The sequence below is a fragment of the Somniosus microcephalus genome, chromosome 6 (assembly GCF_052327205.1).
Source record: "Somniosus microcephalus isolate GS21.2 chromosome 6, FLI_Smic_1.0, whole genome shotgun sequence".
NCBI classification, from domain to species: Eukaryota; Metazoa; Chordata; class Chondrichthyes; order Squaliformes; family Somniosidae; genus Somniosus; species Somniosus microcephalus.
Genome location: NC_140992.1, coordinates 9,825,891 through 9,849,525, shown reverse-complemented (window position 1 = coordinate 9,849,525; position 23,635 = coordinate 9,825,891). Strand labels below are relative to the sequence as shown.

Sequence of the window (23,635 nt, the reverse complement as noted above, 5' to 3'; positions counted from 1 at the left end):
CCACTGTTTGTATTCCTGTTTGTCCTGTTTGTATTCCACTGTGTACATGCCTGGACATGCCTCGGCTGACTCCTCCCACAGGTCCTAGTATAAAGGTGACTGCTCCCCAGCCCTTGGTATCCTGGACCGGTCGACCACTCGAGGCAGACCTCCATTCTGTTGTTAATAAAAGCCTTTAGTTACTCTTCTAACTCTCAGTCTTTTATGAGTAATTGATAGCGCATCAATCTTATCGAAACATATAAGATTGTGAGGGGGCTTGATCGGGTGGATGCGGGGAGGATGTTTCCACTGATGGGTGAGACTAGAACTAGGGGGCATAATCTTAGAATAAGGGGCTGTGCTTTCAAAACTGAGATGAGGAGAAACTTCTTCACTCAGAGGGTAGTAAATCTATGGAATTTGCTACCTCAGAGAGCTGTGGAAGCTGCGACATTAAATAAATTTTAAAAGGAAATAGACAGTTTCCTAGCTGATAAGGGAATTAAGGGTTATGGGGAGCGGGCAGGGAAGCGGACATGAGTCTAGGTTCGGATCAGCCATGATCCTATTGAATGGCGGAGCAGGCCCGAGGGGCCGTATGGCTCCTACTTCTTATGTTCTTATGTTTAAGTGCGGGAGATAGAATGGACACGGTCGAGGGCTGTGTCAACCACAGTAGAGGGGAATCCTCTGTTGAGGAAAAAGGAAAACATGTCGGAAGCACTGGTGTGGAAGGTGGCATCGTCGGAGCAGATGCGGCGGAGACAGAGAAACTGGGAGAATGGAATAGAATCCTTACAGGAGGCGGGGTGGGAGGAAGTGTAGTCCAGGTAGCTGTGGGAGTCAGTGGGCTTATAGTGAATGTTTGTCAATAGCTTATCCCCAGAAATGGAGACAGAGAAGTCGAGGAAGGGAAGGGAAGAGTCGGAGGTGGATCATGTGAAGGTGAGGGAAGGGTGGAAATTGGAAGCAAAGTGAATGAAATTTTCTAGTTCAGGGTGAGAGCAGGAAACGGCACCGATGCAGTTATCGATGTACCGGAAGAAGATTGTAAGCTTCAAAACACTTGGACACCAACGCCCCTTCGGAACCTTCTTCCCCTTCATTTTCCTCTGACCCCATCCCTTCTTCCAATCTCACCCCCTGCCGTGTTTTCACTATCCCCTCTGACCTTCCCCTCTCTGACCCCGAACGATCAATCCTCGGTAAAGGCCTGAGCTTCATCCCCTTATGCCCCCACCTCAATGAATTTCGAGCTCAGCACGACGCTGAGCTCTTTATCCGCCGCCTTCGTCTCCGTGCCCACTTCTTTGGCCAGGAGTCTGCCCCCCGCACAGCTGACCCTTTCTCCCGCTTTCAGAATTCTTGTTCTACCTGGACTCCTCCCTCTGGCCTCTTAACCTCTCTAGATCTTTCCATTGCTAACTGCCGGCGGGACATCGGCTGTCTCAATTTCTCTGCTCCCCTCACTCACTCCAACCTACCTCCCTCTGAACTCCGTTCTCTCAGATCCAACCCCAACATTGTCATTAAACCTGCTGACAAGGGTGGTGCTGTTGTTTGGCGAACCGACCTCTACTTAGCGGAAGCTGAACGCCAACTCTCCGACACCTCCTCCTACCTCCCCCTGGACCATGACCTCACTACCGAACATCAAGCCATCGTTTCCAAGACTGTCACTGACCTCATCTCCTTTGGAGATCTTCCCTTCATGGCCGCCAACCTCATAGTCCCCCAACCCCGCACAGCCCGCTTCTACCTCCTTCCCAAGATCCACAAACAGGACTGTCCTGGTAGACCCATTGTTTCAGCCTGTTCTTGCCCCATGGAACGTATCTCTTCCTATCTCGACTCTATTTTTTCTCCCCTTGTCCAGTCTCTTCCCACCTACATCCGCTACTCTTCCGACGCCCTCTGCCACTTTAACAGTTTCCAGTTTCCTGGCCCCAACCGTCTCCTTTTCACCATGGACGTACAATCCCTCTACACCTCCATCCCCCACCAGGATGGCCTGAGGGCACTCCGCTTCTTCCTTGAACAGAGGCCCAACCAGTCCCCATCCACCACCAGCCTCCTTCACCTGGCTGAACTTGTCCTCACATTGAACAAATTCTCCTTTGACTCCACTCACTTCCTCCAAATTAAAGGTGTTGCTATAGGAACCCGCATGGGCCCTAGCTATGCCTGCCTTTTCGTGGGATATGTGGAACATTCTTTGTTCCAGTCCTACTCAGGTCCCCTCCCTCACCTCTTAAACTCCCATTTAATACAGACTTTTAATTTCTCCTCGAACTCCCAAATTCTTCTACCGCACTTGACGCTCCGAGGGTCCGCTGTGCGCAATTTCACTCAAGCCCCCTAATCGCTGTCCCAGTGCTACCTTTGACTCCTTGTTCTCTCTCACGGTTTCCTTTAATTTATTACAATGTTTTGAGCACAGTTCTAGTTGTTTAATTAGTGCCTGATAGGTTATTTATAAATTTTGGACCATTACTCCTTGCATCTTCCCCTGCTCTAACCTCTTATTCTCCTCATCGAAGAAGATCTGGACCCATTCGGAATGGGTCTTCACCTTGTGACTGTGCTTCGACGCTGAGCTTGTTCCTTGATGCTCGTCTTACAAGTTTTCTGCCTCGGGTTTGTGGTGATAAGTAACATCTGATTGGTTGGCTGGCTTTGGAAACTCCACGCTCACCCTCTGGCTGATCCGATTGGTTCTGACGGTCTCCAGTGCCACCCTGCAACCGATTTGATTGGGCCAAATCTTGCTGGAGCGGGACATCTCGCGACATGGCCCGTCACTTAGACCTTTCCCCTTGCCCTTTAGCTGGAGTATAATTTGTGGTGTAACCCGCCGGGATTGCGAGCTGATAATGGCGCAGCGAGGGCAATGGGGTATCTGGGACCTGGGCGAATGATGGGACCAACAGTCTGTCTCCTTAACCAATGAGATTTAAGGCTTGTTCATAGTTCCATAGATAGAACTGAGATGAGGAGGAATTTCTTCTCTCAGAGGGTCGTAAATCTGTGGAATTCTCTGCCCCGGAGAGGCGTGGAGGCTGGGTCATTAAATACATTTAAGGTGGAGACAGACAGATTTTTACAAGATAAGGGAGTGAAGGGTTATGGGGAGCGGGCAGGGAAATGGCTTTGAGCCCAAGATCAGCCATGATCTTATTGAATGGCGGAGCAGGCTCGAGGGGCCAAGTGGCCTATTCCTGCTCCTATTTCTTATGTTCTTATACAGTACAGAAGGCGGCCATTTGGCCCATCGTGTCTGTGCCGGCTCTTTTGAAAGAGCTGTCCAATTTAGCCCCATTCCCCTGCTCTTTCCAAATAATCCTGCAAATCTTTCCAATTCAAGTATTTATCCAATTCCCTTTTGAAAGTTACTATTGAATCTGCTTCCACCGCCCTTTCAGGCAGCGCGTTCCAGATCACAACAACTCGCTGCATCGTTTCTTTCCTCGCGTCGCCTCTGGTCCTTTTGCCAATTACCTTAATTCTGTGTCATCCAGTTACCCACACTTCTGCCATTGGAAACAGTTTCTCCTTATTTATTCTATGAAAGCGGTTCATGATTTTGAACACCTCTAACAAATCTTCTGTTAACCTTCTTTGCTCTAAGGAGAACAAGCACAGCTTCTCCAACCTCTCCAGTTGACAAAAGAAAGAAAGATCCCAAATGTAAGAGGCCCTTTGGAAATACCTTTCAAATTCAGACTGGTTCCTTCCTTATTATAAAATTCCCCATCCCTGTGGGGGTCGCCATTGAGAAAGAAACAGAGGAACGATGGAGATGGAAATGGAGAGAGTGGTGAAGCTGTGGAATTCTCTACCACAGAAGGCAGTAGAGGCCAATTCATAAAATATATTCAAGAAGGAGTTGGATATATTTCTTAAGGCTAAAGGGATCAAGGGATATGGGGAGAAAGCAGGGACAGGGTACTGAATTTGGATGATCAGCCATGATCGCATTGAATGGCGGAACAGGCTCGAGGGGCCGAATGGCCTACTCCTGCTCCTATCTTCTATGTTTCTATGAAATAGGATGAATGAGAGTCAAATCAGGTACAAAAAGATAAATAGAGAGAAAGAAAGATTGGTTTGAGAGAATGAGAGACAGAAACAAAAAGTAAGAAAACATTTTTAATTTGAAATTTTTAACATCTCTAACAACGATTTACTACCTGCAGGAATGAGACTCAACAATTTAAATGGTTCCCTTTCTGGGCCGGAGAGGTTGATTAGCATTCCATTAACAATTATCATCTGGTTAAGAGGGTAATCTTAATTATCAGCCCGAACTTTCTGCGGCGAGTTTAATGGGCAATTAATGTGCAAATCCAGCAAGTTCTTAAAACTCACGAGGAGGCTGAGGGCGAGATGCCGTTTATGAGAAGCTAACTGGGGAGCGGCGTAAATTGACCAGCAAGTTCTGGAGATTCGCGACTCGCTGCGTATCTCTTAATGCGCAAATCAGCCAGCGAGTTCAGGGGATTAACAGCGGTGTGCGTCGTTAACACACTGTTAGTTTTCCAGCTAGATTTGGCTCGTTGTTTCTGACGGGCTCCAACCAATTTGATTGGTTGATGCTTTCAACTCCCACTCCTAGTAAGAAAAACTCATTCTTCTGAAATATAACGAGCTTGAAACATCAGCTTAAAACGTTAATCATAGATTCTTACAGCACACAGAAGGAGGCCATTCGGCCCATTGTGCCTGTGCCGGCTCTCTGAAAGAGCTCTCCAATTAGTCCCACTCCCCTGATGTTTCTCGTGTAAGTGCTTAAGCTCCTTTGAAGAATTAAGCTGACTGATATTACGTAGGAAAGTTTGATCAGTTTGGTCTTTTTCAGTTCTGTACATTCCTACCTTCCTATGTACCCAGTCACAGATATTCTAATATTCTAAATAACTTCAATATTTAAAAATATGATCTTTATTTGCCCCTCAGCGAACTGTAGCCCTTTGGGAGAATCAGTCGCAGGCTTTAATGAGTGTCTTTAGATAGACATAGATTTTCAATTTACTGTGTGGATTTGTCGAGAGTAGACTTGTCTACCGTGTTAAGGTCGCCAACTCTGATTGGACCTATTCCTGGAGGTTTCATCACATGACCTCCCGCCCCGCCCCCACACTCCCGCCACTGGTCACCCAACACGCCCATCCTCGCGGTGCCCCGCCCCTTCCCACGGCCAATCGGAGAGCAAACAGACTCTTCCTCGCCCAATTGGATGACTCTTGACTGTCGGTCTTTTTTTTCCCCCCATCTCGATATTTTTATTAATTAATAAACAAAAGTGTTCAAAGAAAATTTAAAGAGAAACACTTTTTTTTGAACGCCCTTTTGATTTTTCTCCCGGGTGTTGCTGGAGATTAATCTTCAATTCCTGGAGACTCCAGGCCAATCCTGAACTGTTGGCAACCCTAGTTACCAGGGTGACAAGTTACAATTTCATTTTAAACTAATGTTCCCTGTAATTTTTGTTGGCCCTGCGCGGCCCCTTTAAGGCCATTCAAAATACCACGCATGCACGGTTTTTATATCGAAATGCCGGCGAGCTGGCTGCGCGGGTTCCTTGGAGCAGCGCGCAGCAGCGCAACTCACAGGGAACACTGACTGTAGCCCTTAAGTACCGTAGCTAATAGGCTTGGGGTCCTCACAGTGCCTAATGGGCTGCGATCAGGGGGTCAGCCTTGCAGTTCGTGCCCATGATACGGTGCTATTCCGTCCCATCTGGGGTGGGCTGGGGAGAGAGAGAGACTGGGCGGTGCTGTGGGTTGGATACTGCCCTCTCACCCCTGGGACTTGGGGGAGGGGTGGAGGGCGAACAGGTGGCACTGGTAGCGAGCTCGTTATATTTATGTGAGTTGATTAAATGACGATGAGACAATGCGGTCGCAGGCAAAGCTTTTGAGTTCAGTCCTCCAAATCAGATGAAGTGCTTACAAATCAAGCGAACTTGATTCAAGGAAACAAGGCAGTTCTGAGACGATTCACTCGGTTGATTCCGGAGATGAGGGGGTTGACTTATGAAGAAAGGTTGAGCAGGTTGGGCCTATACTCATTGGAATTTAGAAGAATGAGAGGTGATCTTATCGAAACATATAAGATACTGAGGGGGCCCGACAGGGTAGATGCAGAGAGGATGTTTCCCCTCGTGGGGAAATCTAGAACTCGGGGGCATAGTTTCAGAATAAAGGGTCGCCCTTTTAGAACTGAGATGAGGAGGAATTTCTTCTCTCAGAGGGTCGTAAATCTGTGGAATTCTCTGCCCCAGAGAGCCGTGGAGGCTGGGTCATTAAATACATTTAAGGTGGAGATAGACAGATTTTTGCAAGATAAGGGAGTGAAGGGTTATGGGGAGCGGGAGGGAAGTGGCTTTGAGCCCAAGATCAGCCATGATCTTATTGAATGGCGGAGCAGGCTCGAGGGACCAAGTGGCCTATTCCTGCTCCTATTTCTTATGTTCTTATGTTCCACCGAGTATACTATTCCTCTGCTCAATCCTCCTGGGTCAGATCCAAATTTCCATTACAGTTCATTGGTTAATATACCTTTCTTGATGACAAATCATTAATCTGAATCATTGAGTATATTCAAGACTGAGATCGATAGATTTTTGAACTCTAGGGGAATCGAGGGACATGGAGATCGGGCGGGAAAGTGGAGTTGAGGTCGGAGATCAACCATGATCTTATTGAATGGCGGAGCAGGCTCACGGGGCCGTATGGCCTACATAATTCTTATGTTCTTAATCTAAATGCCCTCATAAAGAACGCAGCGACCTCTCTAAACTAACGTTAGGTGACCCAGTCCTTCGATCATCTTTGTGTTCAGTTTTCTCAGCCTCATTATCCTATTCCCGAGGTCACCATTTTCAATGGGTTATCGATCATGCAATGTTTTCTCTCATGGCCCCTGCCATGTTAAAGACGCCGGTGTTTATCTCACGTGGTTTGGTACCGAGAGAGAGTTCCTGTCTGCCTGTGGTTCACTCCGAGCTGTAGCTACATTTTATTCTGTTCTTACCCGTGTCTCCCAACAGTGCAGTGGGTTAGACACTGCCCTTTCACCTCTGGGACCCAGGGCATGGGAGAACTGAGCGAATGGGTGATATAATGGGGTCAATTTTAACCGGAACCCACCCGATGGGAAACCGAGGGGATCGGGTGCAATGCCTGTTTTACACCCCCGCCCGGATTTAGACAGCGGAGAGTAATCTTCGGCGTATTTCATAAAAACGTCACAAAATCCTGAATATACACATGTATCGGCGAGTGTGTTGAGTGAGAAAAAGAGAAGGAATCAGGGGGTGGGGGGAGAGCAGTAAAAAAAAGACTTGCATTTCTATAGCGCCTTTTACAACCTCGGGGCGTCCCAAAGCGCTTTACAACCAATGAAGTACTTTCTGAAGTGGCGTCACTGTTGAATTTTAGGAAGCGTGGCAGCCAATTTGTGCACAGCAAGATCCCATAACCAACAATGTGATAATAACCAGATAATCTGTTTTTTGGTGATGTTGATTGAGGGATAAATATTGGCCCCAGGACTCCCGGGAGAACGCCCCTGCTCTTCTTCAAAATAGTGGCCGTGGGATCTTTTACGTCCACCTGAGGGGGCAGACGGGGACTCGGTTTAACGTCTCATCCGAAAGACGGCACCTCCGACAGTGCAGCACTCCCTCAGCACTGCACTGGGAGTGTCAGCCTAGATATTTGTGCTCAAGTCTCTGGAGTGGGGACTTGAACGCACAACCTTCTGACTCAGAGGCGAGAGTGCTGCCCACCGAGCCACAGCTGACAAGTATTTCAGTTCTAAGGACCGTTTCCATGAGGAGAAGTGATATAAACGCTCAACGAGAATTACGAGCCCAAGTCTTGGGGTGCTTTCTATTCAGACCATTACAGACCGCCTATTGGCACGGAATTCAGTCGAAGTGGCCCCAGTGAGGACCCTCACCTGCAGCCTGGGCTGAACTCGAGCCCAGGCTCCAGGAATAATCAAACCGCGTCAAAAAAGTTTATTCATGACTACAACAACAACTTGTATTTATATAGTGCCTTTAACGTAGTAAAACTAGTAAAGGCGCTTCACAGGAGCGATAATCAAACACAATTCGACACCGAGACACATAAGGAGACATTAGGACATTTGATTAAAAGCTTGGTCAAAGAGGTTGGGTTTTGTCATAAATCTCATCATCGAGAAACTACCTATGAAATAACACTGGACGGCCAGCTGGTGGCGCCGTCTGTTACGTCCGTGTAATAATCAGACACAGACTGCGGAGAACGGTACAACGGTGTTTACTCAACATGGCTCAGACTGCAACTGAAACAACAGATTACTACTCAGCGTTATATACAGGTGTGGTCACTGCCGGTACTACAGTATACATGAGCTGTAGAAAGTAGTTCCCCCCTTAAAAGGTACATACATTACAATTCCTCCCCTTTTAGATTAACAGTACCATAACACTCATTTAACAAGTAAATATCAAACTAATTACAATTAACACTTTTAACATGCAACATTAGCTGAAAATAGTCTATTTATAAATTCAGTCTTTGGGGAGGCTTCCTGATCCTTTCTGGATAGCGCCTTTCCCGAGTGTCTTGCTCTTGGTGCGGAGGCGATTCTGGCCCCCTGTCGTCGGTTGGTTCATCAGCTTCCGATGCTACTGTTTCTGGGGTAGATGCGACCTGTACATCGGGTTCATCACCAGGTACGTATGGGCGAGGCATGGGGTTGACTTGTTCCTGTGACTCTAGGATCTGGTCAGCGTGGCGTCTCATGATGCTCTCCCCAACGTCCACTGTGTACATTAGTGGGCCCTGCCGTGTGCATATCGTTCCTGGCTGCCATTTTTCTGTTCGGTAGTCGTGGGCCAAGACTGGTTGCCCTACATTGAAGCTCCTTGTTGGCTTCTCATGGATGTGCTGGAATTGCTTACTCTCAGCATCTCTTCATACGTTTGGTCTTAGCAAATCCAGGCGAGATCTTAACCTTCGGTTAAAGAACATCATGGCTGGGGCCTGGTTGGTGACTGCATGTGTCGCATTCCGGTAGGCGAACAGGAAATTGTCCACCTTGTGCTGCAATGGAATGTTGTCATTGTACATGGCCTTTATTGCCTTCTTAAAGGTTTGTACGAACCTCTCAGCCAATCCATTTGTGGCTGGATGATACGGGGCGGATGTGTGATGCCTTACCCCATTCTTTTTCAAGAACCTCCGGAACTCTTCGGACACAAACTGTGGTCCGTTGTCGGAGTAAATCTGTTCTGGCAAGCCATTCCTGGCAAAAATGGTCCGTAGGACTGCAATAGTTTTCTCCGTGGTGGTGGAGGACATTTTGATGACCTCAGGCCATTTCGAGTGCGCATCCACGGCGATTAAAAACATCGAGTCCATGAATGGACCAGCAAAATCAATATGCACCCGTTGCCATGGAGATGAGGGCCACTCCCATGGGTGTAGAGGGGCCTGTGGTGGTGCATTTTGGACTTTCTGGCATCCTGAGCAGCTCTTGGTCAGGTCCTCGATTTGTTTATCGATTCCCGGCCACCACACATAAGCCCTGGCTAGGCTTTTCATTTTTACCCCTCCCAGATGACCCTCATGAAGCTCATTGAGCACTCTATCCCTTAACTTGGGTGGAATTACCACTCGGGATCCACACATCAAGGTCCCCCGGCACACTGACAGCTGTTCTCTCCTTGTCGAGAATGCTGGAAACAGTGAGTCGCCATATGCTGGCCATCCCTTCACCGTCAAATCATATACCTGAGACAGTGTCGGGTCATTTCGGGTTTCCTTTTCGATACAAGCGTTAGTTACCGGTAGGTATTCAACTATAGTCGAATGGAATATTTCGACAGGATCCACTGCTGGTGCTTCCTCCGCAGTAGGCAGTGGCAGGCGTGATAGCCCATCAGCATTTCCATGCTGTTTCGTGCCCTTATATTCAATCTCATAGTGGTGCGCCCCTAGAAAAAGTGACCATCTTTGTAGTCATTGCGCAGTCATCACCGGAACGCCCTTCATCGGATTAAAAATGGAGACAAGAGGCTGGTGATCAGTCAGCAAGGTGAATTTCTGCCCGTGCAGATAGTGATTGAACCTTTTCACTCCCCACACTAGGCTGAGTGCCTCCCTGTCAATCTGGGCGTAGTTACACTCGGCTGAGGTTAGTGATCGTGACGCAAAGGCTATTGGCCTCTTTGAGCTGTCCGAGAATTTGTGCGACAGCACCGCTCCAATGCCGTAGGGTGACGCATCACATGCCAACCGAATTGGTAATGCTGGGTTGTAATGGGCCAATACCTCTTTCGATGTGACTAGTGTTTTGCCCTTCTGGAAAGCTCGTCTACATTTGTCATTCCACTTCCATGGCACCCCAGTTTGCAGTAGGGTGTTCAGTGGGTGCAGTATTGTAGACAAATTTGGCAAGAGCTTATGGTAGTAGTTTACCAGCCCGAGGAACGACCTCAGTTGTGACACATTTTCCGGTGCTGGAGCCTTGACTACTGCCTCGATCTTCTCTGGGGACTTATGTAACCCCTCTTTATCGATAACGTGGCCACAATACAAGATCTGTTTTCTAAAAAACTCGCATTTGGGGCGGTTAGCTCGGAGCCCATATTCCTGCAATCTAATGAGCACCTGCTCCAGGTTGGCAAGGTGATCACTGTCATTTTCGCCCATGACTAGGATGTCGTCCAAATAACACTAGGTCCCTGGGATCCCTTGCAGGACTTGTTCCATTGCCCTTTGCCAAATAGCAGGAGCTGATGCTACCCCAAATACCAGCCGGTTGTATTGGTAGAGACCTTTATGGGTGTTGATTGTGAGGTATTTTTTTGATGCTTCTTCTACCTCCATTTGCAGATACGCCTGGGCCAGATCAATCTTAGTGAAGTGTTTCCCTCCAGATAGCGAGGCGAAAATATCTTCAATCCGCGGAAGTGGATATTGTACGGTGTGAAGGACTGGGTTCACTGTTACCTTAAAGTCCCCACAGATGCGAACCTTCCTTGGTTCCCCAGGCGTGCTGCTCAACGACTTTTTCATCACAGGGACGATGGGTGTAGCCCACTCGCTCCAGTCTACCTTGGACAGTACACCTGAACGTTCCAGACTCTCCAGCTCTGCTTCGACAGCTGGGCGGATCGCATAAGGTACCGGTCTGGCCTTAAAAAATTTTGGGCTTGCGTTTTCTTCAATTTTAATCGTCACTGTCATGCCTTTTAGTGTTCCGAGTCCTTGCTGGAACACTTCTTTCGCGTCAGTTAGGATCTTTGACAGTCGCTCAGGTGTGATGTCGTCATCCTTTTTGTCAGCCACAGCCAGTGCCTGTATGGAATGCCAATCCAGTTGTATTTTCCAGATCCATTCACGTCCCAGTAATGGTGGTCCTCCATCTTGCAATACATACAGGTCTAGTTTTGGTGTTTCCTTACCGTTATATATAACGGTCACCCTTATTTTTCCTTTGGGGTAGACTTTTTGCCCCGCGTACGTCTTCAAAATAATTTTTGTGTCTCTCAAGGGTATGTGTGAGAATAGCCGCTCGTCGTCCCGTCAGTTTATGACTGTTAGAGCTGATCCTGTGTCCAATTCCATCTTTACCTGGACTCCTGCTATCTTGAGAGTGACCCAAATGGTTCGGTGATCCTCCGTTGTGATCACATTATGTAGTTTCAGACAACTCAGTTCCCTGCTTTCGGAGTCGTTATCACTCTTTTGTTCGTCTGAACTATTCTCCGTTACCTTATGTACCTTCTTGTACTTCCCTTTGGTCGGTTTCTTATTGCTGGTTTTCTTTCCCGACCTGCAGACTCGTGCTATGTGTCCTACTTTTCCACACTGTCTGCACACTTTATCTTTGAACCAGCAATCATTCTGGTCATGTGTTGTTCTGCCGCAGCGATAGCACTTCTCTGTTCCATATGACATTTCGTTTGTGCCATATTCTTGCGGTCTCTGTTGTATCTCTGCAGCGCCCCGTGCTGCTGCTTCATATGATACCGCAATGCTGAAAGCCTTTTCCAGCGTAAGGTCCTTTTCAGATAAAAGCTGTTTCTGGGTTCCTTCACTTTGAAGCCCACACACAAACTTGTCCCTTAAGGTATCTGCCAGTCCCGCTCCAAACTGGCAGTGTTTCGATAGTTTGCGCAGTTCTGTTAAATAATCTGCATTGCTTTCATCCTTATGCTGGTTCCGTTTGTGAAACTTGAATCTTTCTGCTATCAGCAGCGGTGTGGGGTTTAAATGTTCCTTTAGTATCGTTACTATGTCTTCAAAACTCTTTTCCATTGGCTTCGTTGGGGTTACTAGATTTCGTAATAAACCATACGTCTTTGCACCCATTAAATTTAACAATACCGACGCTTTCTTGTCATCTAACACCTCATTTGCCTTGCAGTACACCTCTATTCGTTCGACATATGTAGTCCAATCTTCGACTTCATTGTCAAATGCGGTGATACTGCCACTCTTCGGCATTTTGGGTGTGGTTTAAAATGGCGTCTCCCAATGGCTTAAAATGGCGTCTCCCGCGCTTTCCTTCCTCCCCCGCTGCTGCCGATGCCGCTCCCGGCGGTTCTCGTGGCAATGGCGGCGCCCTGTAGGTTTCGCACGCTTCTCTCTCTCCCTCTCTCCGACACTGCTCGGCCCCTGAACACCGGCTGCGCCCTGTGCGCTCTGCCCTCTCTCTCTCTCTCCCCGTCGACGCTGCTCGGCCCTTTGCTGTGCCGCTCGGTCGAGCTCTAGCCCGCCGCCGTCCGGGAAGAGTCTGCGCACTACCTGTTGCCAGCCCGTTTCGCTGGACCACCTCGACTGGAAAGCGAAGCCTGGCTCTCGACAGCCTCCCCCGCAATTCTCGAGTCTCTGCTGGATGACTGGGCGGTTGCCCGTGGTCGACGCCCGAGTCTCTGGCCTTGACCTCCAATCCACTGATCTCCAGGAATGAATCCCCGGGACGTGATGCAGAGTTGCAGGTAGGTTCGAACCTGCCTCGTCGCCACTGTTACGTCCGTGTAATAATCAGACACAGACTGCGGAGAACGGTACAACGGTGTTTACTCAACGTGGCTCAGACTGCAACTGAAACAACAGATTACTACTCAGCATTATATACAGGTGTGGTCACTGCCGGTACTACAGTATACATGGGCTGTAGAAAGTAGTTCCCCCCTTAAAGGTACATACATTACACCGTCCAAGGAGTATAAATACTCGGGCGTGGGCCCCAGCTTGCCAGGGACATTTTGTAAGACAAGGAGCTAGTGAAGTACAACTAGACCTCCATGTTCTGAAACAAGTTGATTAAAGCCTTGCTTTATACTCAAACCAAGTGTGTAGTGAGATTTATTACGTCAGGTTTTAAGGAATGTCTCAGGATGATTTCCTCCAGTCGTTGCATCTTAGTGATGTCATAAACATGGCGGGACGACTTCTTGTTTCTGTGTTCGTGACATTATAAAATGTGTGGCCGGAGGAAATCTTCCCACTTTCTCAAGGGCAACTGGGGATGGGCAATAAATGCGGGCTGTGCCAGCGTCGCCCACACATTGAGAAAGATTAATAAAAAAATAGACCCCCCTCATGGGAAGTGCTGAAGTTAGAAGTAGTGTGCGGATAGGTTTGGACTCGTGTGTTGTACCCTCCTGTGCTTCCGGGCACTGGGCTCCTACACGGATGATGACCACTTGGATGAGGAACTCCAGGACAACTGACACCGGTGGAACTGGTCCCTATTGAGGAGTCAATGCTTCCAGAAGGGGAGGGAACAAAAACGGACACAAAAGTTTATTCATGACTACAACAACAACAACAACGACGTGTATTTATACAGCGCCTTTAATGTAGTAAAACGCCCCAAGGCGCTTCACAGGAGCGATTATCAAACAAAAATTGACACCAAGACACATAAGGAGACATTAGGACATTTGATTAAAAGCTTAGTCAAAGAGGTTGGGTTTTAAGGAATGTTTTAAAGGAGGGGAGAGAGGCGGAGAGGTTTAGGGAGGGAATTCCAGAGCTCGGGGCCCAGGCAGCTGAAGGCACGGCCGCCAATGGTGGAGCGATTAAAATCGGGGATGTTCAAGAGGCCAGAATTGGAGGAGCACAGAGATCGCGGTGGGTTGTAGGGGCTGCAGCAGGTTATAGATATTACTGATGACACCCAGCTTACCTAGTGTTGTGGAGACCTGTTAGATTGGAATTTGCCCCCTCTCTGGTTGCTCCGGTGAAGTGTAAAACACACGACATGTTGGCTGTTATCTCATATATTCGTTATCAAACAGATGAGGGGGGGGGAGGGTTTCAACTTGCATTTATATAGCGCCTTTAACTAAGTAAAATGTCGCAAAGCCCTTCACATGAGCGTAAACAGACAATAATTGACAAAGAAAGAGATATTAGGACAGGTAACCAAACGCTTGGTCAAAGAGAAAGGTTGTAAGGAGCGACTTATAGGATGAGAGGGAGGTAGAGAGGCGGAGAGGTTTAGGGAGGGAATTCTAGTGCTTAGGGCTTAGCCAGCTGAAGGCACGTCTTCAAGCCCCTCTCCAGTACTGAGGGAGTGCTGTCTTGTTGGAGACACCGTCCTATAGCTGAGACTGTTAAACTGAGGCCCATCTCCCTGGTCAGGTGGGTGCAAAAAATCCTGTCTAGACTATTCAAGGGCACGCAGGGAGTTCAGCTGTTCAGGGGGTCCTTGTCAAAAGTCTTCCAACACCCAAAACAGATTAATGTATCGTGGTATCTCATTCGCTGTTTTGTGGGATCTTGCTGGATACAGATTGGCTTCAACAGTGACCGCATTTCACAAAAGTAATTCATTGGCAGTGAAGCACTTTGGGATGTCCAGAGGATGTGAAAGGCGCTATAGAAATGCAAGTCTTTTTGTACAGAAGTTGACATAATAAAACTCACTACACACTTGGTTTGAGTATAAAGCAAGGCTTTAATCAACTTGTTTCAGAACATGGAGGTCTAGTTGTACTTCACTAGTTCCTGTCTTACAAAATGTCCCTGGCAAGCTGGGGCCCACGCCCGAGTATTTATACTCCTTGGATGGCGCCACCAGCTGGCCGTCCAGCATTATTTCATAAGTAGTTTCTTGATGAATGATGAGATTTATAACAGAAGTCATTTGCCCTAAATAATTTTTTCCTTTAATCTTTTATTACACTTCTTAGAATACTGAAAGAAAGACTTGCATTTATATAGCGCCTTTCACGACCAACGGACGTATCAAAGCACTTTACAGCCAATGAAGTACTTTTAAAGTGTAGTCACTGTTGTAATGCGGGAAACGCGGCAGCCAATTTGCGCGCAGGAAGCTCCCACAAACAGCAATGTTATAACGACCAGATAATATGTTTTAGTGATGTTGATTGAGGGATAAATATTGGCCCCAGGACACCGGGGAGAACTCCCCTGCTCTTCTTCGAAATAGTGGCCGTGGGATCTTTTACGTCCACCTGAGAGAGCAGACGGGGCATCAGTTTAAAGTCTTATCCGAAATATGGCACCTCCGACAGTGCGGCACTCCCTCAGCACTGGCACTGGGAGTGTCGGCCTGGATTATTGGCTCAAATCTCTGGAGTGGGACTTGAACCCATGACCTTCTGACTCAGACCACTGAACCACGACTGACAATGTCTAAGCCGGTATTCCAAGGAACGTTGCCTCGAAGCTCCACCGCCCTCTCTGCCAGTGCCGCACCGCCCGGAACCTGCTTTTCCAATCTTAAATTTCTGCGCGAAACTGTTGATGGTCCACGCAGCCCCTTAAAGGTTTCCCCAAGTTGCTGGGGTTGCCCACATTTAAGTACCGGTCATCCGCAGCATCTTTCCAATTGCTTTTGTTTGCAGGTAACTATTATAGTTCAAAAAAGGCGGCTAAAACTTTATTTAAAGAATTACAACACAGAAACACATTGGACCAACAAGTCTATGCCGGCGTTTATGCCCCAGCTGATCCTCCTCCCATCCCTCTTCATCTAACCCACCATGTCTATCTGCATCATAATCACAGTGGGAGAGCGTTCAGCCTAAAGCCATGAGGAGCTGAGCCTGATCGAGCAGCAAGATCCCAGGTTCTGTGCAGAGTATCAGGAGCCAGTGTGAAACCCAGCATGAGGAGAACGGAAGTGTGTCGCTATGGAGGGGATCATCAGCCCGGGCTCCTGCTCCTGATCCCTGTCCAGTGACCCTGGCTGGAAAGAAGGATTATCTTCTACTTCTTCTTAGGCAGTCCCTCGGAACCGAGGATGACTTACTTCCACACTAAAAATGAGTTCTCAGGTGACTGATGAGTCCAATGTGGGACCTACAGTCTCTGTCACAGGTGGGGCAGACGGTGGTTGAAGGGGCGGGTGGGTGGGGTGCTTGGGTTGACGTGCGCTCCTTCCGCTGCCTGCGCTTGGCTTCTGCTTGCTCCCGGCGAAGAGACTCGAGGTGTTCGGCCTTCCCGGATGCTTCTCCTCCACTTTGTGCGGTCTTGGGCCAGGGATTCCCAGGTGTCGGTGGGGATGTTGCACTTTTTCAAGGAGGCTTTGAGGTTGTCCTTGAAGCGTTTCCTCTGCCCACCTGGGGCTTTCTTGCCGTGTCGGAGCTCCGGGTAGAGCGCTTGCTTTGGGAGTCTCGTATCGGGCATGCGGACGCTGTGGCCCGTCCATCGGAGCTGATCGAGCGTGGTCAAAGCTTCGATGCTGGGGATGTTGGCCTGAGCGAGAACACTGACGTTGGTGCGCCTGTCCTGCCAATGGATTTGCAGGATTATGTGTGTGTGTGCGTGTGCATGTGCGTGTCTGTGCACATCAACGTTCCCGCTATGCTGCATGGCCGCACAGCTGTATGGAGGTCCCGCGCAGGCCGCTTACCAGCTTTTCAATTGGAGATTTCATGCGCAAAATTTTGAGTGTGCTGCGCAGCCCATTAAAGGGACTGCGCACCCAACAAAAAAAATTAGGGGAACATTGGTGCACGCGTGTGCATGTATGAGTGCCTACATACGTGTGAGTGCATGGACAGGCATGGGTGAGGACAGAATTGGACTCCGCTGTCACAAAGAAAAGACTTGCATTTCTATAGTGCTTTTCATGAGCTCAGGACGTCCCAAAGCACTTTACAGCCAATGAAGTACTTTTGAAATGTTATTTTAAATTCAGTCTGGGGATGTGGGCATCGCTGGCAAGGCCAGCATTTATTGCCCATCCCTAGTTGCCTTTGAGAAGGTGGTGGTGAGCCGCCTTCTTGAACCGCTGCAGTCCGTGTGGTGAAGGTGCTCCCACAGTGCTGTTAGGGAGGGAGTTCCAGGATTTTGACCCAGCGACGATGAAGGAACGACGATATATTTCCAAGTCAGGATGGTGTGTGACTCGGAGGGAAACTTGGAGATGATGGTGTTCCCATGCACCTGCTGCCCTTGTTCCCCTAGGTGGCGGGGGTCGCGGGTTTGGGAGGGCATGCTAATCACTGTTGTAAATAATGTAAGAAACCTGTGATGCCCTTCATGGAAAAATAGCCTACTGCTACACACTGTCTGGGCTCACACAAGAACGGGGCAGTTGAGTGAGGAAATTGAGGGATCAGCGTCTTTAAAGGAGTGGGATGGAGGGGGGAAAGAAAGAAAGACTTGCATTTCTGTAGCGCCTTTCACGACCACCGGACGTCCCAAAGCGCTTTACAGTCAATAAAATACTTTCTGAAGTGTAGTCACTGTTGCAATGTCAGAAATGCGGCATCCAATTTGCACACAGCAAGCCCCCACAAACAGCAATGAGATAATAACCAGATAATCTGTTTTTAGTGATGTTGATTGAGGGATAAATATTGGCCCCAGGACACCCGGGAGAACTCCCCTGCTCTTCGAAATAGTGGCTGCGGGATCGTTTACGTCCACCCGAGAGGGCAGACGGGGCCTCGGTTTAACGCCTCATCCGAAAGACGGCACCTCCGACAGTGCGGCACTCCCTCAGCACTGCACTGGGAGCGTCAGCCTGGATTTTTGTGCTCAAGTCTCTGGAGTACAACAATCTAGGAAGTTGTTGGAGAGGAAAAAAAACCGCACATACAAGAGTTGATCAAATTTCTCGGAATTTTTCCTGACCACTTTTTGTATTTCCATTCCAGCCACCTCCTTCAATTTGCTGGCATTTCCCTTTAATAGGGCTTTCCCGACTTTTCTCCCGAGTCCTGAGCCGAGCTCTTCCGAGTGTCGCCGAGAGCCGGAGCCCGGGCTGGAGGTTCGGTTCCTCGCTCCGCCCGCTCACACCAGCGCTCACCTTTTTGTTAAAGTAATTTTTAATTTGTAATTTTTTTTTGCCGGCATCTCTTTTTCCCCCTCCACCTCCCCCCCTCTCCTCCCCGCCCTTTTAAAACAAAACCCAACCAAACGGAATCCAATGAGGATTGTGAGGAGTTTAATCCTGAGGAAGGGAGCGCTTATGCTGCAGTGTCTCTGTGGGAAGCCCCGGAAGCCGAGCTCCAAACCCCGCGGTGAGTCTCAGCCACAAACTCCAGCTCCAGCGGAAAGTCCCGTCCCCATTCCCAATCCATCCCCCTCCTCATCCCATCCTATCCCCATCCCACTCCCTATCCCCATTCCCCCTCCTCATCCCATCCCACTCGCTATCCCCATTCCCCCTCCTCATCCCATCCCATCCCATCCCATCCCACTCCTCATCCCATCCCACTCCCTATCCCCATTCCCCCTGCTCATCCCATCCCACTCGCTATCCCCATTCCCCCTCCTCATCCCATCCCACTCCCTATCCCCATTCCCCCTCCTCATCCCATCCCACTCCCTATCCCCATTCCCCCTCCTCATCCCATCCCACTCCCTATCCCCATTCCCCCTCCTCATCCCCATCCCCAATCCCACTCCCTATCCCCATTCCAATCCATCCCTTCCCACCCTCCATTCCCCATCCCCATTCCTCATCCCATCCCCATTCCTCATCCCATTCCCACTCCCCATCCTATTCCCAGTCCGTCCCCAATCCATCCCATCTCACTCCCTCCCCCTCCATTCCCACGCCCACTCTCCATTCTCATTCCTCCCCAATCCATCCCATCCCCATTCCCACTCCCTATCCCCACCCCCATCCTACTCCCAATCCCACTCCTCCACATCCCCATTTCCACACCTCATCCCATTCCCACCCCCCACTTCTCCCATCCCTCTCCAAATCACTCTCCCCATCCCACTCGCCCATCCCCAGTCCACACCTCACCTCCATCCCACTCCTCCTCATCCTCCTATCCCCTTCCCCAACCCCACTCTCTTTCCCCGTCCCATTCCCAATCCATCCTATCCCCATCCCCGCTCCTCATCTCCATCCTCTGCCCCATCTCACTCCCACTCCTATCCCTGAAATTGTACGCGAATAAAGAGTTTCTGTGTTGATGGTACCTGATGCTGTATTTCGGAAGCCGGATCATGGAGGCTGGGGAATTACTCTCCAGGAGTAACTCGGTATTTGAGGGAGTCTCCAGGAGAATGTCAGTCTTCCTGCGAGCGTGTTAAGATTTACATGCGGTTCCCTGGGGAATGTGTCAGTATTTGGAGGAGAGAATCTCGGGAATGGGTCAGTCTTTGCGGGAGGGAATCCCGGGGATGGGCCAGTGTTTGTGGGAGAGAATCCCGGGAATGGGCCAGTGTTTGAGGGAAAGAATCTCAGGATTGGGCCAGTGTTTGTGGGAGAGAATCCCGGGAATGGGCCAGTGTTTGAGGGTGAGCGTCCCGGGAATGGATCAGTGTTTATGGGAGAGAGTCCCGGGAATGGGTCAGTGTTTGTGGGAGAGAATTCCGGGAATGGGTCAGTGTTTGCGGGAGAGAATTCTGGGAATGGTTCAGTGTTTGCGGGAGAGAATTCTGGGAATGGGTCAGTGTTTGTGGGAGAGAATTCTGGGAATGGGTCAGTGTTTGCGGGAGGGAATACCGGGAATGGATCAGTGTTTATGGGAGAGAGTCCCGGGAATGGGTCAGTGTTTGTGGGAGAGAATTGCGGGAATGGGTCCGTGTTTGCGGGAGGGGATCCCGGGAATGGGTCAGTGTTTGTGGGAGGGAATCCCGGGAATGGGTCAGTGTTTGCGGGAGAGAATTCTGGGAATGGGTCAGTGTTTGCAGGAGGGAATCCCGGGAATGGGTCAGTCTTTGCGGGAGGGAATCCCAGGAATGGGTTAGTCTTTGTGGGAGGGAATCTCGGGAATGGGTCAGTCTTTGTGGGAGGGAATCCCGGGAATGTGTCTGTGTTTGCGCAGTTCTCCCGGGACTCTTACTTTGTGTGGAATCTATCACAAAGCAAAGTTTGAAAATTGCTTCTCTGAAGTTTTGCTTTAACTTTTTTTTAAGGTTGGCTTCCTTATATTTTAATATGCGTGAGACTTTAAATGTGTTTGCTCATGATAGACATTTGCAATGTTTTGCATGCTGACGTACGGTTTTAATAAAACCTTAGTGATACTGGGGGTTGACATTTCTCGATGAGTTTACTGTGCCTGTTTGATGCAGTTTTCAGTAATGTCTAATCTATTTTGAGCACTGGCCATATGGCATCTCCAACTACCTGTGTGTGCGCTTCTCATTTTATACAGCGTCAACTTGTGGTTGACTTTTGACAGAAACTGTGGTACTATTTTCAAGTGGAAATACTGTCACGTTCCCGGGAGTCTCTCCCACAAATCCTTATCTCAGGATAAGGGGTCGCGGCCATTTCGGACTGAGATGAGGAGAAACCTCTTCACTCAGAGGGTGGTGAATCTTTGGAATTCTCTACCCCAGAGGGCTGTGGAGGCTCAGTCGATGTGTCTTCTTAGGCAGTCCCTCGGAACCGAGGATGACTTGCTTCCACATTAAGAATGGGTTCGCAGGTGACGGATGAGTCCAATGCGGGACCTACAGTCTCTGTCACAGGTGGGGCAGACGGTGGTTGAAGGGGTGGGTGGGTGGGGTGCTTGGGTTGACGTGCGCTCCTTCCGCTGTTTGCGCTTGGCTTCCGCTTGCTCCCGGCGAAGAGACTCGAGGTGTTCGGCGCCTTCCTGGATGCTTCTCCTCCACTTTGTGCGGTGTTGGGCCAGGGATTCCCAGGTGTCGGTGGGGCTGTTACACTTTTTCAAGGAGGCTTTGAGGGTGTCCTTGAAGCGTTTCCTCTGCCCACCTGGGGCTCTCTTGCTGTGCCGGAGCTCTGAGTAGAGCGCTTGTTTTGGGAGTCTTGTATCGGGCACGCGGACAATGTGACCCGTCCATCGGAGCTGATCGAGCGTGGTCAAAGCTTCGATGCTGGGGATGTTGGCCTGAGCAAGAACACTGACGTTGGTGTGCCTATCCTGCCAATGGATTTGCAGGATCTTGCGGATGCAGCGTTGGTGGTACCTCTCCAGTGCTTTGAGGTGCCTGCTGTACATGGTCCATGTCTCTGAGGCATACAGCAGGGCGGGTATCACTGCTGCTCTGTAGACCATGAGCTTAGTGCCGGGTTTGAGGTCCTGGTCTTGTATTCAAGGCGGCGATCGATAGATTTTTGGGCACTACGGGAATCAAGGGATATTAGGATCGGGCGAGAAAGTGGTGTCGAGGTAAAAGTTCAGCCATGATCTTATTGAATGGCGGAGCAGGCTCGAGGGCCATAAGCTCTAGAATTCCCTCCCTAAACCTCTCCACCTCTCTCCCTCTCCCTCCTCCTTTCAGACGCTCTTTAAAACCTACCTCTTTGACCAAGCTTTTGGTCACCTGCCCTAATTTATCCTTATGTGGCTCGGTGTCAAATTTTGTTTGATAATTGCTCCTGTGAAGCGCCTTGGGATGTTTTACTATGTTAAAGCGCTATATAAATGCAAGTTGTTGTTGTTTTGAAGTGTAGTCACTGTTGTAAAGCAGGAAACGTGGCAGCCAATTTGCGCACAGCAAGCTCCCACAAACAGCAATGTGATAAATGACCAGACAATCTGTTTTTTAGTGATGTTGGTTGAGGGATAAATATTGGCCCAGGACACCGGGGAGAACTCCCCTGCTCTTCTTCGAATATTGCCATAGGATCTTTTACGTCCACCTGAGAGAGCAGACGGGGGCCTCGGTTTAACGTCTCATCCGAAAGACGGCACCTCCGACAGTGCAGCACTCCCTCAGTACTGGCACTGGGAGTGTCAGCCTGGATTATGGGCTCGAGTCAGAGCAGAGGTTCCCTTAACAGAGAGGTCAATAATCACGGGGGCATAGATTTAAAGTAATTGGTCGGAGGTTGAGAGGGGAGTTGAGAACTTTTTTCACCCAGAGGGTGGTGGGGGTCTGGAACTCACTGCCTGAAAGGGTGGTACAGGCAGAGACCCTAATCCCATTTAAAAAGTACTTGGATATGCACTTGAAGTGCCGTAACCCACAGGGCTACAGACCAAGAGCTGGAAAGTGGGATTAGGCTGGGTGGCTCTTTGTCGACCGGCACAGACATGATGGGCCGAATGGCCTCCTTCTGTGCTGTAAATTTCTATGATTCTAAGTCTCCCGAGTGGGGCTTGAACCCACAACCTCCTGACTCCAAGGTGAAACGATGGCAGTGCCATCAGCAGAACCTCCCTTGAGTATATTTCATCCGCTTGTAATGCTCCGTAAAATGCGAGGTGGCACTAGCACATTGGCACTGTAGGAGTTGATGCCCTGAGATTGGTGGTGGTTTGATTTGTGCGGTTGGGGCAAATTGCGGGGGGTGGGGGCGGGGTTCCCTAGTCCCTGTGTTTGTTCCCCTTCAGCACCAACCCGCACGGGTAGAAACAATGAGAAGTAGCCCCGTGGAAGTGTTTATAATTTCGTGCGAAGGATACAACCGTACATAAAGTGAAGCCTTGACATCAACGAGCATGTGATGCCTTTTCGAAAAGCAGTGTTGAAAACAATTGTTTCTGTGCTTTTATGAGGAGGCTTCGAATGTCAGGAGTGTTTTAATTTGTTAGTTTAGGCCTCTTATTCATTGGCGGCCATGTGGTTGCCAGGAGAGTGTTGGATGGACAGTAAGCAGCGAGCAGGATCTGGTGCTGGACTACGTTGAGCATAACCTTGTAAAATTCAGATTTATGGAGTGTTTTCAGTTGAAGAGAGAAGGGCTCCCTCTGTGTATACAGTGCTGTCGCTCGGTTTACTGAGTGCATTGGCACCAATGCGCAACAGGAACATTGCACATGAGCCAACACATTTTCATGTTGTGTGATGAACCCTGTGTAAGACGTCGCTGGGAAACTTTGGCACAATTCCAGGATTTTAAGTTGTATGGGGGGAGGGGGAGCGGGAGATATTGTACTATTACATTCGGAAGGCAAATGGCATGTTAGCCTTTATTGCAAGGGGTTTGTACCACTACAAGAGTAAGGAAGACTTGCTACAATTGTACAGGGCCTTGGTGAGACCACACCTGGAGTACTGGGCACAGTTTTGGTCTCCTTATCTAAGGAAGGATATACTTGCCTTGGAGGCGGTGCAACGAAGGTTCACTAGATTGATTCCTGGGATAAGAGGACTGCCCTATGAGGAGAGATTGTGTAGAATGGGCTGATACTCTCTGGAGTTTAGAAGAATGAGAGGTGATCTCATTGAAACATACAAGATTCTATGGGGGGATTGACAGGGTAGATGCTGAGAGGTTG

The 23,635-nt window shown here is 49.1% G+C and overlaps 1 protein-coding gene across 2 annotated transcripts in view; it reads left to right on the top strand.

Moving 5' to 3' along the window:
- Positions 1–23,635, top strand: part of fgf12a (fibroblast growth factor 12a) — a 423,417-nt gene that overhangs the window by 118,067 nt on the left and 281,715 nt on the right. The window contains exon 1 of one of the 2 annotated variants that reach the window (XM_085989694.1): positions 18,217–18,499. The exons of the other annotated variant lie outside the window; for it this stretch is intronic. Within the exon in view, the coding sequence (XP_085845820.1) occupies positions 18,406–18,499 (94 nt within the window). The 5' untranslated portion in view covers positions 18,217–18,405. Of the gene's footprint in view, positions 1–18,216; positions 18,500–23,635 lie in introns of those variants that run through there. 2 annotated transcript variants of the gene reach the window in all.